Source organism: Anoplopoma fimbria, chromosome 22 (assembly GCF_027596085.1).
Source record: "Anoplopoma fimbria isolate UVic2021 breed Golden Eagle Sablefish chromosome 22, Afim_UVic_2022, whole genome shotgun sequence".
Taxonomy (NCBI): Eukaryota; Metazoa; Chordata; class Actinopteri; order Perciformes; family Anoplopomatidae; genus Anoplopoma; species Anoplopoma fimbria.
The window spans coordinates 12811414-12830617 of NC_072470.1; the positions used below are offsets into that span (position 1 = coordinate 12811414).

At 42.3% G+C, this 19204-nt stretch overlaps 2 protein-coding genes across 4 annotated transcripts in view; one reads left to right on the top strand and one right to left on the bottom strand.

The window, feature by feature from the left end:
* Positions 1-278: 278 nt before the first annotated feature.
* Positions 279-6893, top strand: LOC129111735 (DDRGK domain-containing protein 1-like). 3 transcript variants are annotated; one of them, XM_054623810.1, is made up of 10 exons: positions 279-652; positions 1295-1487; positions 1676-1783; positions 1878-2088; positions 3993-4145; positions 4220-4452; positions 4534-4656; positions 4848-4886; positions 5686-5791; positions 5873-6893. In XM_054623810.1, the coding sequence occupies exons 1-10, from the start codon at positions 573-575 to the stop codon at positions 6031-6033; spliced, it is 1407 nt and encodes a 468-aa protein (XP_054479785.1). In that variant the 5' UTR covers positions 279-572; the 3' UTR covers positions 6034-6893. The 3 variants fall into 3 exon arrangements, with proteins under 3 accessions (XP_054479785.1, XP_054479786.1, XP_054479787.1); XM_054623812.1 differs by lacking the exons at positions 279-652; positions 1295-1487; positions 1676-1783; positions 1878-2088 and adding exons at positions 3201-3219; positions 3253-3377; XM_054623811.1 differs by lacking the exons at positions 279-652; positions 1295-1487; positions 1676-1783; positions 1878-2088 and adding an exon at positions 3164-3377.
* Positions 6894-7923: 1030 nt separating this feature from the next.
* LOC129111736 (rho GTPase-activating protein 1-like) overlaps positions 7924-19204 on the bottom strand; it is a 13859-nt gene continuing 2578 nt past the window's right edge. The window contains 13 exon segments of the mRNA XM_054623813.1: positions 7924-9996; positions 10201-10304; positions 10434-10562; positions 12511-12586; positions 12696-12774; positions 13146-13178; positions 13180-13251; positions 13380-13478; positions 13983-14069; positions 14461-14592; positions 14678-14765; positions 14896-14994; positions 15857-16053. Of these exon segments, the coding sequence (XP_054479788.1) occupies positions 9829-9996; positions 10201-10304; positions 10434-10562; positions 12511-12586; positions 12696-12774; positions 13146-13178; positions 13180-13251; positions 13380-13478; positions 13983-14069; positions 14461-14592; positions 14678-14765; positions 14896-14994; positions 15857-15980 (1290 nt within the window). The 5' untranslated portion in view covers positions 15981-16053 and the 3' untranslated portion in view covers positions 7924-9828.

Consider the following 19204-nt stretch of genomic DNA (forward strand, 5'->3'; position numbering starts at 1 on the left):
TATATATATATATATATATACATATATATATATATATATATACATATATATATATATATGTATTTATATATATATTTATATACATATATGTATATATGTATATATATATATATATATATATATATATATATATATATATATATTAGGGCCGGTTCATCCTCCCGACCAGGTGGGGGCGGTAAAGCGCCATAAAGCTGAATGCTACCTCCGCAAATAACACCAACGAAGAATAATAATAATAAGACGTAGAAGAAGAAGAAGAAGAAGAAGGAGTAGAATAATAAGTAGACGTAGAAGAAGAATAAGGTCCTCCAGCAGCAGAGAGTAAAGTCGTAGAAGAAGAAGAAGAAGAAGAATAATAAGTAGACGTAGAAGAAGAAGAAGGTCCTCCAGCAGCAGAGAGTAAAGTCGTAGAAGAAGAAGAAGAAGAAGTAGAATAATAAGTAGACGTAGAAGAAGAAGAAGGTCCTCCAGCCATAGACATCATATAGGTAGACGCCTCCTTCGGCCTTGGGCGGCATAAATCGTCGGCGCCATCTTGGTACGGGAGTTATTTCGTCTTCGGAGTGAAGATGCCTACTTCATGCACCGCTTGGGGGTGCACCACCGTCAGGACGATTCAAACAAGATCGCAAGGAATTACCTTTCACAAGTAAGACTAAACAATTGTTTCTATTTGTAATTGTAAAATTCAGTCATGTCACGTAGATCATGTGTTATGTTGAGAGCTAAGAGCTGTTGAGACAGCTAAGTTGCCACCAGAATCAGACTATAGCTAGTCTAACGTGAAACGGACATGGTGAGCAAAGCCTTATTCTATCGTTCGTCAACAGGAGATAATATTGTCAAGAAATATAGGATATACAGTATATATATATATAATCTACCACTACTTGCTTGTGAGTAATTACAATGTATGTATAATGTAATTATATAGCATTTATGGTCGCGACGGAAAGCTGCGTTTCGGCTGAGCGACTGGCCTTAATTTCTCTCTGTGATGTATTTAAAAAAGAGACTAGATTAAAACAAAAAAAGGCTCAAAACATGCCACTGTATATGTAATGGTTCTACAATATATGTTCTACAATATATGAAGGTGTCACGTAATGAATGAAACTACGGAAAAAATGTCACGATACTCTACATGCACCTGTGAGATGCACCTGCAGTCAGTCGCCGGCCGAAATTGACGTTTTAAACGTTATTTCTATTTAAATGTTTTTTTTTTTAAAGATACATCTGTATTATGAATCTGACTGACTGGCTAGCTAACCTTTCTCGCAATTTTAAGGTTTCCCAAAGAGAAGCAGTTGAGGAGACAGTGGGAAGTGGCTGTGAAAAGGGAAGACTTTTCTGCCAATGAGAGGTCAATGCTCTGTAGCCAGCACTTTCAGCCGGAGGATTTTGACCGGACAGGCCAAAATGTCAGGCTCAGGGATGGAACTAAACCATCTGTGTTCAGTTTCCCAACACATCTCAAAAGAGTAAGTGCATCACTAAGCTTGCTGAAAATGGTTTTATTGTGTGTGTGTGTGTGTGTGTGTGTGTGTGTGTGTGTGTGTGTGTGTGTGTGTGTGTGTGTGTGTGTGTGTGTGTGTGTGTGTGTGTGTGTTCATTTGGAATGATTGAGAATGAGATACACCTGTTCAAGTATTTTGTTCTTCTGTTTTAGAAAGTGGCAGCCAGGACTACACAAGCCTCAAGGAAGGCTGAAGCGAGCCTTGTAATTGACTGTTCTTTACAATCATTACAAGTCACTGAACCTTCACCTAACTACCTTGTGAGTATTTACACTAGCTATGCCCCAAAACAGCAGTGAGCAGCATCATGGCATCATAAACATTACTCACTACTGTTTTGTCCTTTTTTACTAGGAACACACTTATGCATTGCCTCCATCTCCCACTCTTCTCAAGACTAGACTCAATGAAGCCCTGGCTAGGGTGGAGAGTCTTGAGAAAGAGATGAGGAACTCAAAGGCCCGAGAGCAGAGTGCGAAGAAAACAGTGCGTTGTCTTCTGGAGGACCTCAGGGGGAAGAACCTCATAAATGAAGAGCTGCAAGAGAGGCTTGACTTATACTCAGGTAACATTGAAATTAAACTTTGAATGTCATGTATATCTTAGGGCTGTAACCAAAGAAATACAACTGCAATAATGTGTTCAAATGCTTGGCTTGTCTGAATTTCATATATCAAACTTAAACTCCAAATACCTGACAACGTCTGTAATATGCCTATATGATGTCTATGCTCCAGCAGCAGAGAGTAAAGTCGTAGAAGAAGAAGAAGACGGAGTAGAATAATAAGTAGACGTAGAAGAAGAAGAAGGTCCTCCAGCAGCAGAGAGTAAAGTAGTAGAAGAAGAAGAAGAATAAGTAGACGTAGAAGAAGAAGAAGGTCCTCCAGCAGCAGAGAGTAAAGTAGTAGAAGAAGAAGAAGAAGAATAAGTAGACGTAGAAGAAGAAGAAGGTCCTCCAGCAGCAGAGAGTAAAGTAGTAGAAGAAGAAGAAGAAGAATAATAATAAGTAGACGTAGAAGAAGAAGAAGGTCCTCCAGCAGCAGAGAGTAAAGTAGTAGAAGAAGAAGAAGAATAATAATAAGTAGACGTAGAAGAAGAAGAAGGTCCTCCAGCAGCAGAGAGTAAAGTCGTAGGAAACAATAATAATAATAATAATAATAATAATAATAATAATAATAAGTAGACGTAGAAGAAGAAGACACAACACAAACACAGCTGGACTGCAGTGGGTGGAAACAATATAAAATAAAATAAAATCTATCACATTCAAAGAGTGGAACAGGTGAAAGGAAATATATATGTATATATATATATATATATATATATATATATATATATATATATATATATATATATATATATATATATATATATATATATATATATATATACTATATATATATATATATATATATATATATATATATATATATATATATATATATATATATATATATATATATATATATATATATATATATATATATATATATATATATATATATATATATATATATATATATTAATAGTATATACTGTAGGGCCGGTTCATCCTCCCGACCAGGTGGGGGCAGTAAAGCGCCGTAAAGCTGAATGCAACCTCCGCAAATAACACCAACGAAGAAGAAGAAGTAGTAGAATAATAATAATAAGACGTAGAAGAAGACGGGCCGACGTGTCCTCCAGCAGAGAGTAAAGCAGTAGAAGAAGAAGAAGAAGCAGCAGTAGCAGCAGCAGAAGAAGAAGAGCAGCGAGAGATGGAGGTGTCTGTGTCTGTGAGTCTGTGTGTGGCGGCCGTCCTGCTGCTGCTGCTCATCAGCTTCACTCTGAGGCTCAGGAGACACACTCAACACAGTACGTAGCTTAGCATAGCTGTTAGCTTAGCATAGACACAGTACGACACCTGGTAGATACCTGTTAGCTTAGCTGTTAACAAGCTACTGCTACAGACAGCTGTTAGCTTAGCTGTTAGCTTAGCTGTAAACAAGCTACAGCTACAGACAGCTGTTAGCTTAGCTGTTATCTTAGCTGTTAGCAAGCTACAGCTACAGATGGCTGTTAGCTTAGCTGTTAACAAGCTACTGCTACAGACAGCTGTTAGCTTAGCTGTTAGCTTAGCTAACAAGCTACTGCTACAGACAGCTGTTAGCTTAGCTGTAAACAAGCTACAGCTACAGACAGCTGTTAGCTTAGCTGTTAGCTTAGCTGTTAGCAAGCTACAGCTACAGATGGCTGTTAGCTTAGCTGTTAGCTTAGCTGTAAACAAGCTACTGCTACAGACAGCTGTTAGCTTAGCTGTTAGCTTAGCTGTAAACAAGCTACTGCTACAGACAGCTGTTAGCTTAGCTGTTAGCAAGCTACAGCTACAGATGGCTGTTAGCTTAGCTGTTAGCTTAGCATAAAGAAGCAGTCTCTACACGTGCACATTGCTTTGCCAGCCCTTTGACAGCTGTCGTCCTCTCCCCTCAGGCGATGAGGAGCAGCGGAGGGAGGCTGTCCGGCCGGCGGGGCCTCCTCAGCGGGCAGCAGAGGAGCGAGGAGCCGGGATGCCTCGCCGGAGGAGGAACCTCGCCTCCAGTGTGACGGCCAACCGGAGACCTCAGAGAGAAGCTGTGGAACACGGTAAACACGGGACTGAGTCATAAACTGTTGTTGTCGTCATGTGAGCAGGATCTCAAGTGTGTCTCTAAACTCAGAGGAGGAGCACGTGGAGGAGCAGGAGGACCAGGAGGAGCAGGGGGAGCAGGACCTCCAGCCCACTGCTAAAGTTGGAGCCAAGAAGCAGAAGAAGCTGGAGGAGAAGCAGGCCAAGAAAGCCCAGAGAGAGGCGGAGCTGGAGGAGAGAGAGGAGAGGAAGAGGATGCAGGAGCTGAGAGAGCAGGAGCGACGTCACGAGGACGAGAAGGAGCGACAGCTGGAGCAGAAACAGGTGACGCCCTCACTCCTCTCACCTCCTCATCACCTGTGTAGGCCGAGGAGGTGTTGACCCTCTGTGCTGCTGTTCATTCAGGAGGAGGAGCAGCTCCGGGCCAAAGAGGAGCAGGAACGACAGGAGGAGGAGGAGTACTTGAGACTCAAAGCCTCCTTCACCATAGAGGAGCAGGGCGAGGAGGAGCAGCTCTCTGAGGACCAGGTCTCACCTCCCACATCATCAGAGCGTCACTGTTCTCTGTGTGGTCCATGACGTCATTAAACGTGTGTGTGTGTGTGTGTGTGTGTGTGTGTGTGTGTGTGTGTGTGTGTGTGTGTGTGTGTGTGTGTGTGTGTGTGTGTGTGTGTGTGTGTGTGTGTGTGTGTGTGTGTGTGTTTTCTCTCTCCTCTCAGTCACGTAACCTGCTGCAAGAGTTCATCCAGCACATCCAGGTGAGCCGACACACCTGGAACTCCCAGCCTGGGCTATCTGAATATATATATTATATATATAGTATATATATATATATACATATGTGTATAGAGATAAGATAATCCTTTATTAGTCCCGCAGCAGGGAAATTTGCAGGATTACAGCAGCAAAGAGTAAAGTGCAAAACAAGAGACATAGTAAAAGAAAGACAAGATAAAAAGAAATAAGCAATAAAAATCAGTAAAGAACAGTAGAGAATCCACAGTAATATTATATATACAGACAGAAACTGTTATAACTATTGTATTGCACAGTGTATTAGTGTATTAGTGTCATGTGGTCTGCTGGGAGCAGAGCTGGTTGTGCAGCCTGACAGCAGCTGGAAGGACCTGCAGTACCTCTCCTTCACCACCGGGGGTGAAGCAGCCGGTGGTGAAGGAGCTGCACAGAGCTGCCAGGGTGTCCTGCATGGGGGGGAGGTGTTGTTCATCAGGGATGATAGCTTGGCCATCACCCTCCTGTCTCCCACCACCTCCACCGTATCCAGTGGAAGCAGTGTGTATAGGTTTATTTTATCTTAATAAAGGATTATTTTATTTTATCTTAATAAAGGATTATTTTCTTATTAAAGGATTTTTATTTTATCTTAATAAAGGATTATTCTTATTTTATATTAATAAAGGATTCATCTTATCTTTTTATCTTAATAAAGGATTATTTTATTTTATCTTAATAAAGGATTATCTTATCTTATCTTAATAAAGGATCACCTTATCTTATCTTAATTCATCTTATTTTGGTGTCTCCTCTGTCCTGCAGAGCTCTAAGGTGGTTCTCCTGGAGGACCTGGCCTCTCATTTCGGGATGAGGACCCAGGATGCTATCGACAGACTGCAGGACCTGCTGGCTGAAGGCTCCCTGACAGGTGAGTGAGGACCAGGCTGCTCACACACACAGACACTCTCCACATGACTCTGTCAGTGAACGGGACTTTGTTGTTATTCAGGAGTGATTGACGACAGAGGGAAGTTCATCTCCATCACTCCAGAGGAGCTGGACTCGGTGGCTCGCTTCATCAAACAGAGAGGCAGAGTGTCCATCACAGAGCTGGCTCAGGCCAGCAACTCTCTGATCAACCTGACGCCCGAGAGCCGCAGCAGCGCCTGATGGACACGCCGCTGGACGCGCCGCTGGACACGTGGAGCGCCGCCATCACACCGCTGAACAAGAATATATACGTTTGTAAAAATACAGAGATCCATATTTGATCACACCTCTTCTGTGGAATTGGTCTTTCTTTTCTACAAGTGATTCTTTTCTCTTTTTCATTGATTCAAATATTACAAGGAAGGTAGTTCAGGGTCAAAAAAAAAAACAAAGAATAATGATCAACATAACTGAAACTGTGCTCTCTTCACAGGAGTCATATTTAAGATGTATGAAAAGGTTAACTATTGGAAAAGGCAAAACATGGCACGTAGCCATTAAATACTAAATTACAGTACAAAGCCAGCAGGACGACAAACAACTCAAACTTAAAACCGATGTTTAACTAAACGCTAATCTTTTTCATATGTACCTTTTTTCTTCAATTGTGAGCTGCATTACTTTAACTGTACGTGCAGTAAAAAGCATCTCGACAACAGTAGAAAACCTCAGCTTTTATGAACCATTTCTTTATTGTTAGCACACATTGATATCACCATTATAATCATAGATACATGAGACTAACATCCACAATATCAAAAGTAATGGCTGCAGGAAAAAAAAAAAAAGAGAAATAAATCAGCCTGGAAACCAAAATATTGTTCACTGTCACCATGACAACAGTTACAGAACACAGACCCATAGATTGGACAGGGCTGTAATTGATCAGCAGAGTTGAGGAGAAACAGAGTCCTAAAATCTAACAAACAGAAATGATGGTTAATATGAGTGAAATATAATATATTTAATATTTGGTTGAATGGATCTTGTAGAAACATATGTGACATAAGAACATTAGTAAAGGATTAAAGCAAAACAAAGTATATTTATCAGGATATTAAGATTAAGTACCAAACAACCTTTCCAATGAGGATGGATCCTCTTCAGAAGTGATTGATTTTGTATTTCAGGTTGAATCTCTCAAGCCTGTGATCTGTCATTACAGTGAGAGGTGAGTTCAACAAGCAGACCCGCGTCGTTGAACTCACCTCACAGCGTCCTAATCTATGGCAGAGCGGGCACACCGGCACTTTGATGGCTAATCACATGATCACTTGGGAGAAACGGATAAGGCACAAGCATGCGCACACACACACATATTGCAGTTGTTGCATTTTTGTCACAGATTCATCTTCATTTTTTTGTTTTACAATAAGGTTATATATATATATAGCCCTATTTATTGTATTCGAATCCTATATATTAAAAAGCCAATAGTCAGACATACTTTGTTGAGTCAGCATTCACACACAGTCTAACACACCTACACACACACACACACCAATAGCATGCCATTGACCATGGGATGAACATTACCAGGAAGTACAACAGGTACACGTCAGTCAAACTAAATATCTCTTTTGGTGCTTTTCAGTCACATTATATTAAGTATACGTATCACAGCAACATTACAACACTAACACTCGCCTAATGCAAGTATTTTGGCCATTCAAAAAAAAAAAAAAAAAAAAAAAAGTAAGACAACTGATTAAATAGCATCGTTTGGTCAAGGGGGGTTTTCCATAAACTGCACGACTACAGAAAAGGGTCACAAAAGGTCAAACTGCTAACTCCGTCTCGTCCCTGTGACTGACAGCCGAGAGGTCAAAGGTTCACTGAGCTGCATTTACAGACAGATGGCAGGAAATGTGAGGAAACGTTCTTTAAAAATCAAGGCTTGGGGGACCGAAGTGTTTTCGAGTTCCGAGTCCTGAACGCGTCATTGTTTGAGCATCTTTTCTGCTCATTCGTTACCCAAGTGTAGAAGCCAGTGATTAAATCTGTAGCGGTGGCAGGAGGAGGACGAGTTGATCAGAAACTAGATTAAAAGACCTGATTCTGAAAAAAATGTTCAATTACTAATAACAAATAAACAACAAAAAAGAAAACCCACGCCACAACAGCACTTTAAACGTGTTTAAAGGGATATTCAGTGTTGTGAAAAAGAAGATAAAAAAATGTTTCATAAGGCCGTAATGAAACCCCCCCCCCAGTCAACAAAACAATGAACCCCTCTAACACCGAGCCCCCTCTATTCTCCTTTTTGGCCCAATGACCATTCACACGACCACGCCCACAGAGAGAAACTACAATGCGCTTTTGCTAGAGCGCCACCTACTTGTACCTACAGGTCACGGAGGTAACGGCACTGACTGGATGACTAGAGAAACAGAGTACAACACCAACTCGCATGGTTAGGCCCATGAGCCTATCCTAAGCCTCCTCACACAGACACTCAACAACCAGTATGACCAGTATTAACATTTCACTTCCCAGAAATCCCTCCGGGGTGAAGCACATGCACACTGAGAGTGGTGACCCGTGTTTGTCTCCTCGCCACCCGTCACAATGACAACAACAGCAACACTAGAATTGAAGTATTTTCAGTTTTTCCCCCACTTCCTTGACACACTTAAATCTGTCCTCAATGGACCTTAACACTTCACGTTTAAAGCCTGCCATTTACAGGAAACATCGGACAAAGTTTATGATGAAAAAGAAAATAAAAAACGGCACAATTGGATAAAACTGGTATTAATAAAAGTAGATTGTGTGACTGAGTGGTGAGTGTGACGTGACGGTGTTGTTGTAGAACTTTAATTAGTGCTTCATAGAATACTGTGTGAAGATCTGCTTTTCTCTGCCATAAAAAGGGAAATAAAAGCCTGGTCACACGCTTTTAAAACTGACGGTAATGACGTGCTTCCTGTTTTCGTGGTGTTCAGTCTGAAACCAGTCCACATGGACAGCTGGGTTTGGGTTCTAACACTTAAAGATCTTTCTCTACTGGTTTCTAGAATTACAGCATTTCAAAAGATTGTCCACAACGTTCACCGTTTTTTCCGTTTTAACCTGAGACTTTCATGGCGACGGGGGAAACTCACACCTCCGCTCTCTTCATCTACTCGTTCTGGGGAAAGCTTGAGGCCACTTCGTAGAAACGACGGAGGTACAGTCCGACAAAAGCACAGCACGGGGAATACAGATACGACGACTACAAGTCCAACTGCTGTGAATCTCTGCATGGAGTTCAAGCAGAGACACTCGAACACAGGTGTGAAGACATGCACGGAGGACCGGACGTTTGGACGGGTTGGTTTGGTTTAACGGGCTGCTGGAAGAGTCAGAAATGTTTCTATGTGACAGAACTGCATCATGAAAGATACACTCCCTAATTATGATACAACATTTTAAAGTGTCGTCTGAGTCAAATGTGAGAAAGTAATGTCTAGAAATGAAGAAAGACTGGATTACCGAGGCTCTGATAAAACACTATTCAGCTGCATTATGGGAAATGCAGGATCAAGTGACCAAAAGTGACCAATTTCTTTTCTCTAGTGAAATAAAAAGGCTGTAACAAAATCTGGGATTGGCTCTTTCACCTCATATCAGCTGGTTTCTGTATTTTTTTTATTATTACTGATAGATTACGAGGCAGCAGGAGTGCACGAGCTGTCAGACCGAAGTGAACGGATGCCATGTCAACAGCTTATGAGCCGTTACGTCTTGTGCTATGCGTCGTTTAATATGTACCATTTCCACCCACATGCCTGGAGTCACATGGTCCAGAAGCTAGCAGAAGTCCGGACCGCTTGACGTGACAATAAGACGCCGCTAACGGGCCGATCGGAATGTAAAGACTGAATGAAATGAAGTGTAATTGGTCCACAGGATCTTTTTGAAGTGTATCGTGTTTTATTGGAAGATGGGGGTTTCTGACTGGACGAGAGACTGCAGGGGTGAAGGGGGCCGGATTTAGGTAAAGACCAGATGCTGCTGGTCCAGCAGGATTCTGGTGAAGTTGTTGATTGGCCCAATGGCGCTGAGTGACATGGCGTTGTCCCGCCCCCAGAGCAGGTTAGGCCCAAACACCACAGCCAGGTTACTGTTGGTCATCTTATTCACTTCACTGTTGGCTGATACCTAAACACACACACACACACACACACACACACACACACACACACACACACACACACACACACACACACACACACACACACACACACACACAACACACACACACACACACACACACACACACACACACACACACACAGGTTACAGGGGGCCACAGGCCGGATATAACGGTTCTGGAGGAGACGGGATGGAGAGTGACGTCTGTACCTGAGCCAGGAATGTGATGAGGTATCGAAGTGATGCAGAGTTTTCTTCTGGCAGCGACTCCACCAGGGTCTTCATCATGGCCGCCTGGCTGTCACTGGATACAGCTGAACAAACAGGAAAAGTGGAAATGTTTTACAAAAAGACTTAAATGGAATAAGCACAATTGTTCTAACTGAAAGTATGGATCCCAAATTCTATTGGGAATGAAGAGCGTCGTGGGCGTTTGAACGTACAGGTGAAGTTGACGATGTCGTTGTAGAGCTGGTAGGTCAGCAGAGGCTCGGGTAACTCCCTCAGGAACGTCTTCAGGATCACAGCAGCCAAGTGAATGTCTTCCATCTCTCTGAAGTTCACCGTCTCGCCTTCAAAACACAAACACACAAACCTTTCATATTTATTTACCCTGTGACGATCGAGAAAAAATAAAAAAAAAAGTGAATGTGCGAAAGTATTAGTGGAACATAGACGTCAAAATATCCTCAAAGAACCAAAATGAAGGTACTCGTAACTTTTAATCACAAATGTGGTCAGATTTTACGGTTCATATTTGAAGTACAGCGCCTGGAAATGGCAAAAAAAATCCAGACAAAGTCATGCAAAATTCAAAATGGCCGACGTAGCAAAGAAGGAGTAAATGTACACAACCTGTAACTTCCTGTTGCCATTAGGTGGCGCTATTTCTATTATTCAAAATAGTCATGTTGATGTCTTCAGGGCCAGGATGTCATGACATGTGAGAAACATGGAGCCTATTAGACAATGTACGGCCGAGTTACACCAACTTCCCGTTTCATGGAGAATGGTGGTTTTTTGACGCCACGCCACGGATACATAGTTCGATAACTTTTTGATCTTTTGATAACTTCTCACTACAAAAGGTCTCAAGATCATACCGACAGAATTTGAAGTCAATCGGGTTAAATCTCCAGGAGGAGGAGGAGTTAAAGTACGCCGCCTCGAAATGGTCAAAAAACGTCATCAAATAAAAAATGGCCGACTCCCTGTTGGGTTTAGGACATACCTCTTAGAGGCCGTTTTTGTACGTCCCATCATGTAAAGCAGGGGTGTCCAAACTGTTTTCACTGAGGGCCACATATAGAAAAATATAGGAAAGGCTGGGCCACTCACTAGAGAGGGGGCGGGGCTTATCTCCATGGAAATCTCTGTCAACAAATCCATTTATTTCACCATCAACCATGCAATAAATAAATACTAATTCTGCTTTATACTTGTTGTGGCAGTCCCAGATATCCTGGGAAACTAAACGCCGTCTTGTCTGAGTTCATAACATCATCTGTGGATTTATTCCAGCCGTATGAACCGAAAATAAACAAGTTTACTGTGATTTAATTGCAATAAATGTACAGAAAGGGACGCTGAGATAACAACACAATGATGGTGGTTTGTAAAAAGTCAGAATTCATGTTTTGTTAGTTCTCTCTGCAGGAGGAGAAGGACATCACTTTTAAAATGCCTGTTTAGTGACGGAGTGACAGGAGGAGGAGCTCAACGCTGATTGGCTGATCGATGACAGAGTGACAGGAGGAGAAGCTCAACGCTGATTGGCTGATGGATGACAGAGTGACAGGAGGAGAAGCTCGACGCTGATTGGCTGATGGATGACAGAGTGACAGGAGGAGAAGCTCAACGCTGATTGGCTGATGGATGACAGAGTGACAGGAGGAGAAGCTCAACGCTGATTGGCTGATGGATGACAGAGTGACAGGAGGAGAAGCTCAACGCTGATTGGCTGATGGATGACAGAGTGACAGGAGGAGAAGCTCAACGCTGATTGGCTGATCGATGACAGAGTGACAGGAGGAGCTGAGCTGATCGATGACAGAGCTGATTGGCTGATGGATGACAGAGTGACAGGAGGAGAAGCTCAACGCTGATTGGCTGATCGATGACAGAGTGACAGGAGGAGGAGCTCAACGCTGATTGGCTGATTGATGACAGAGTGACAGGAGGAGAAGCTCAACGCTGATTGGCTGATGTGACAGAGTGCAACACGCAGCGTCTGTGCGTTGACTTTACATGTAAACTAGACGCGCGAAATATTCGCTTCGCTTTTGGTGTGAACGCAGCATTAAGTGCAAGTTTCATGTGTGGAACATGTTCCATTATGTTTTTAGAATTTGTAGCGGGCCAATTAAAAATGGACGGAAATGCGGAAGTGTATTAAAACGTGCATTCTCTCTACTGGCCAGCAGGGGGCACCTGAAGAAGTTCCATTGTCTGGAAGTCTGTGAGTGAATGAGCCGACTTCCCACCTGATTCATGGCCTCTTTCACCTTCGTAAACACCTACCTGAGTTGTATCTGAGCTGGACGTCCTTCACCAGAGTCACATTGGCAGACCGTCTGAAGATCCCTTCAATCTCCAAACCACACACACACACACACACACACACACACACACACACACACACACAATGCAGTTGTTATTGAGAGAACAATTAACGAAGTGTCATGTGTCTGCATCACCAGGTAAGTACCTTGATCTGTAAGGAAGCTTATGGTGTCTCTCATCACCAGGGGGATCGGATCACCATCTGGATTCCTCTGTCTTAGCCTGACAAACAAACAGACTTGTCATTATGAGTGGACAGGGGCTTTAATTCTATACTATTCCTGACTTTCATGCATTTAACGTTTACTACAAGATCTACCAAAGCAGAACCCGACAGCGGTTGAAGAAGTATTCCGATCCTTTCCGAGAAACGGCCCCGTTTTCAGCTTTGCAACAATGCATTTTCTAGCTCATAGCACTGGTGTATTTAACGAAAAGAGCAGCTTTTAATCAAAAAGAAGAATAGAAATCTGAAAATAAGAAGTAACCAAGGCTCCCAGACAAATAGCACAGAGTACAATACGTGAGTAAATGTGCTTATCGATCAATATATAAACATCCAACAGTCAAACCGCAGAGATTTGGTGACTTACAACGCAAGTGGCACCCCAAACACCTGGTCGGGGAGGGGGGCTGTGGAGAGGGGAGGTGGGAGGCTGGGAGTTCGGCTTCAGAGAGGCTCGCAACTTGTTGTCGTACCTGAAACGCACGCAGAGACACAAAGAATATCAAAAATCGGTGGATTTTAAAAGCCCGAATTGTGCCGTGCAAAAATATCATAAAATTGTGCGTAATGTCAAAGCACGTCCGTGGAGCACAAGTCTTACTCTTTGACGCGGGCGGGAATGATCAGCTGCTCACATTTCACCACGTCCTCCAGCTCGCTCAGATAGCTCACATAGTTGATCTTCCTGCCAAACTTAAAACTAAAAAAGGAAAAGAGAGATCTGTCACTTCAGTTATCTTATCGTTTGAGGAGTTGATCTAAACTTGGTAGTTTGAACGATGAAAACGAATAGTACAGTTTGTACTTTGTAGCTGGTTTCTGTGCACCTCATGTGTAGTCTGAATGTTAAATCTGTCTCATCTCAAATCGACAGGACGTTTCTTTATTTTAACGCTTCGGTTTTTTCGTGCACTCGGCAGCAGAACAGAAGCAGGAAGTGCAGCATTTGGAAGAGTTTCCACGGCTTCAGGATGTGACCCGATGTCAGACGGATCAATTTCTCTACTTTGTTTAGGTTGTATTCATCCTATCAATGCATCATTATGTGCAACAGCTTGTGTGTTGTGATAATGCAACACCAATCCTAGCAAGATTCATAAAAATAGTCTACACACTTTTGGATTATGTGAGAAAAGATGAAAAGAGAGAATTTATGCTAATGTCAATTTACAGCTCTAAAAACGTTTGAATTATTTTGAAATACCTTATGATTGGTTTGAAGAGGATCAGCAGAGTCTTGATGAACATGGTGGGATGGACGATATACAGAGCCTTGATGTTCTTCTTGTACCTGAAAACACACAGATGCTAGTGTTATTAAAAAGCTCAGAATATATATATATATATATATATATATATATATCGTTGTGAAAACATCGCCTTCAAAAACAACCGGATTTATTCAAGCTTTCTCACCAAAACCTACATTGAAAACAACTTAAAAATGCACTCGTTTTCACTGAACGGAGCCTGAACGCCTCATAATGTGACTGAAAAGAACCTCCGTGTGTTAGAAGTCGAGCTGGGTTTATGGTCGCTGCAGTGAAGCCGATCAGGGCCTCCGTGAAGGCTCCGTTAGGGGCCACAGCGCTTGGTTTCCGGCTGTTTTCAGGGCTGATTTGTTCTATCGGCCTTTACAAATAAAATTGAAGTTGACTGTCCAGTGACGTTGTGGAGCTTACTTTCTGTCAAACTCTCTGTATGCGTCTCGTAGCCAGCTAAGAGAGGGTTTGTTCTCACTGGTCAGCCCGTGGTGGAAGTAGATCAGCGTGTAGTCACTTTCAACGTACTGATCCAGTGTTCCTTTAAGGTACCTGCACACATGCACAAAAACAAAGTGTCATTTAAACAGATACGCGTTTGTATCGACTGGACTTCGCTGTGTGAACTAGTTCTTACATCAGCAGCTTGTGGTGGTCCAGCTGGTGGTGTGGAGGCATCCTGCACGCATTAATCACGATCACCTTCCTGCCAAAGTTATCATCACCTACACACACACACACAGAGAGAGAAAGAGCGGGAGTCAGCTTCCACTGCTAAAAGAACATTACAAAGTGCAGATTCTGGTGGGAGTGAAGAGAGGAAACAAAACAGAGGTCAGACATTGGGAGACTGACCTGCCACTTCAATGATCTGATGCCTGGCGATGTCATAGAAGGGATGGTCCCACGGCAGGTGTGGAGAGCCAGCGTCAAAGCGCTGCGAGATATCCGTCTCTGAAATACACAGCAACACATAAACACACCAAACAAAGCCACGAGCTCACAGTCCAAGGGATTCCTTTGGTCTGTTTGGAGTCGTAATATTAAAAAAAATGAGCATCGCAAACGGGATATGCGTCCTTAAAATGGTCTGAAGTTACATTTATCTTCAAGTAGAATGACTTCATTCTTCTAATATTACAGCTTCTCCCTGGAAATATTACTACTTTATTCTCCACTCTTCAGAGAACACAGACTGGTTTTATGTGCAAAGTATTAGAAAAAGAGCAGCACATACGAGCTATTTTGAATTAGTTGGATATTCAAATGAATTGGTGCATCATTGGGGTTAACGGGGCCCACGCATGTTCATTGAAAGGGATTACTTCCCCAAACAAAAGAAGAAGGAAAACTACCAGGCTGCATGATTATTAACCCTTTCTGCATTAAATCCCATTATATTAAGGGTTCTAACCCCAGTTTGCTATTATTTTCTCAATTTCCCGTGAGCCGGAATGACCTGGAAACATGGAACTTGGACCAATGAGTTGATATGACGTGCATATGCTTCTCAAGAAGTATTACACCAATAGGCCACATGATGGCGCTGTTATCAACGCCAAAAGATGTTTGCAATCTCCTGAACCATACCTCTGTTTGCTACCAAATTTTCGAAAAGATCACATTGTTAAAAGTTATCAAAATCTTTGTCGATATTTAATGTATTTTTCAATCACCACAAAACTTGCAGAACATGTAAAGAACATGTCCACCAGGGGGCGCTGGCCTTGGAGTTGAGGAGATTTTCGGCAGTCCGAAGGGTTCTTAAAGATGAAGTTGTGTCTTATTGACACACATATATATGTATATATCTCACCTGACTTGCTGATAGTGGACTCATCCGGGGGCCACTGCTGGTCCTCCAACGTGGTCAGCTTCAGCTTCCCTAACTGTGCAGTGGCAGGGTCTTCCCCCAGTTCTACCAGGAGCTCTGAAGACATCTCACACGCTGTAGAAGGGCGCGACACGCACCCACTCACTCACTGCGTCTTCCACAGAGTCGAGGCTAGAGTCCTGCAGGAGACAAGAGAGAAGACATTTCAACTCTGCTGGAACTACGGACGGATCATTAAACAAGGAAAATCAGTTAAAGAAACCTGAGAAACTGCTCATCGGCTATCTTATCAGCAGGTCATTAGAAGTAAGAAAGAAATCCATGTTATGCATCCTCATTTTCGGATCATGAGCCGTTCCTGTCCTTCTCCAAAATGTCCTCTTCCAAGTTCATCTTGGTTTCATCTGTCCAAAGAATCTTGTTTCAAAACTAAACTGGTCAGATGTTTTCCGGCAAAGTCTTCCTGCTCTTCAGTGGTTTGCACCTGGTCCTAAACCCTCTGTATCTAGACTCCTGAAGGGCTCTCTTGATTGTAGACTTGGACAGTGAAACGTCTACCTCCTCTGGACGTTGGTAGATTGTTATGAAGGGGTTTTTCTTCACCAAAGGAAAAGACTTCTGCAATTCAGCACGCTAGATGTCTTCCGTGGTCTTCTGGAGATGTTGGTGTTGGTGAGCTTGCCAGTACATTCTTCTTTTTAATAGTGTACCAAACTGTTTATTTGGCCAATTCTCATGTTTTTGCTCTGTGCTTGATAGCTTTGTTGAGGTTTTTTTTTTTGCCCAATAATGGCCGCCTTCACTTGCATTGACACATTTTTTTGGTTCCTCATGCTGAGAGTTCCAAGACCAGCTACCAAATGATGGAACAACCCCAGACCTATTATCTGCAGAGAACAGGCCACACTGGGCCATGAAACTGCTTTTGAGACTCGCACTTTTCTAAACGGTTATTTTTGATATGCGTGTTATATCCATTGAATTAAAGCCAAACGTCTACAGTTCAACCACATGTTGACGGCTTCATTTCAAAACCCTTTGGAGTCGTGTAAAGAGGGGAAGTGAGAAGAACGGTGTCAAAGTCCAAAACCTTATGGTAAGTCATAAAGTATGTGGCCTGTGTTGAACGAAACCTTCAAAAGGATTTTCCATTATCAATCTTTTGTTTATCTCCCGCGTACAGTCGCTGCATTTCCAGTTTGATATCTTAAAAAGCTTTAAACAGCTTTTGTGAATGCATCTTCTTTAGATTCCTGATTTACGCTGGGATCAGAGGTCATTGTGAAGGACGACGGCCTCTACACTTTCACTGTGTGGATGTTTCTTCATTCTTACGCACATAAAGCAGCAAACAGGGAACAACATTAACCTTAAGATGTGCATGTTGTGCGACTCTCGTGTCCTCTGTGAGGATTTGAACAGCTGGAAGGCAGAACATGAACTGTACTGTGATGATGTTCCCCTTCTCTGCCCGACATACAACGTAATGCCGACGTTTCAGCTTCATTTTGTCTCGTCTATATTTGCATATTTGGTATTAAGGCGATCCCCCAAAAAACCTGAAAGGAATTCTTTGTTCTGGTAGACATGAGTCTTCTAGCTCTTACTGTGAAAGCATCTCATAGAGGGGTGATGATGCAGCCTCTCTGTTCTGTCCTCTACTCTCTCTCTGTTTTCTATACCCACACTTCCTCTTTCCTCTCCCAACCCCCACCTCTTTACCCTTTCTCTCTCTCTCTCTGTGTGACGTTATGCTAGCTGACAGCATGTTGCTTTAAATAAATATCGCCACTAACCCAACAGACACGGTCAGCCTGCTGCTGCTGACCAACCAGACCTCGGATAGTGGAAAGCCTCTGTGAATCTGTCAGGGGGGGATGCTGGGACTAGGATTTCGGATGATGTGAAGAATAACGGGTTCCTCTTTTCTTGCTTTTTCCCTCCCACAGTCAGCTGGTGTGTCCTCAGCCTTTTGGCTCTGACCTATACCAGCTGACTGGGACATCATCTGTATGATGATGATGATGATGTCATGAGCTATGTACAAAACTGAACCAAGAACCAGCAGCACACGCCCATTACATTTCATTTGGAATAATCTATGTTGGACAGGACTAGAGGGTTTGACATCATCACTTGATAAATGACTTTAAACAATTCATTGATTATTCGTTATTGTAATAATTGTCGTATAAGAATTATTGTTGATTAGTTTGATTTTTAAAAAAGTCCTTTAACTAGCCTTTTCCAAGCTTTCAACAGTGGCCTTAAGCCTTTCAAAAACGACATTTTTACCCACCCAAACGCACCTTATTGGCCAAAGCCAGTGACCAGCTGGTCACAGGTCAAATGATAGAAAATAAAGATTGGATTTTTAAAAAAAAAAGCAGTTTTATTGATGTATTATAATGTGCTTAGAGCTAGTGTTAGGAAGTGAACCGGCTCATGATTCATCTCTAATATCTATTTCATATTCATGTGAAAACATCTCTTTCAAACTACTGGATTTATTCTAGTTTATCACCAAAAAAAACCTAGATTGTAGAATGCAATGAAGCATAGAGAAAGCAAGACAAAGAGAGAAATCTATAAACACACATTCGATAATCAAATTCAACGAGTCACATGTCAAGAACAAATAAAGGTGCAATAGTAACCGTCTTCACCAACAAAGACAATATATGCGCTCCTTCAGCAAGGATGTAAAGTAAAGCTTAGCTTAAACTCTCCGTATAGAAGCCAGCGAGAACATGACGGATCACAGCCTGTACGTCGGGGCATTTGGTCGTGCACCTTTGAATTTTATAACTTGACACGTGATCACATGACTGTCACCGATGGTTCACTGATAAAAGCATTATTTACATTTAGGACAATCTACCTTTGTTTCTTTGTAATGAATGTGATACTTGACTTGCTCAGAGGCAATAAAGTAGTCCATGAAGATGAGCTATGAGTTTACAGATAAACACAATCTTCCTCCTCGACATTTCGGAGGTTGGTTTATGGCGTCGTCTTTTTGATTCTTCACAGTATACAAACTCTGCATTGGGTATAAACGCCTATGTGCGTGCTCGGAGCTTGCACGCCGTTGGCGGAGAATCAAGCTATGGTGCCAAGCGAGAGTATAAACAAATCTTAAAGGAGACTGACATCTCTTTTGTTGTTTGAGGACCAAACTAGCCGGAAGGAGTTTTACGTCACTTCTGTAACATTATGGCCTCATAAAGTTACATTATGACCTCATAAAGTTACATTGTGACGTCATAGTTACATTATGACCTCATAAAGTTACATTGTGACGTCATAGTTACATTATGACCTCATAAA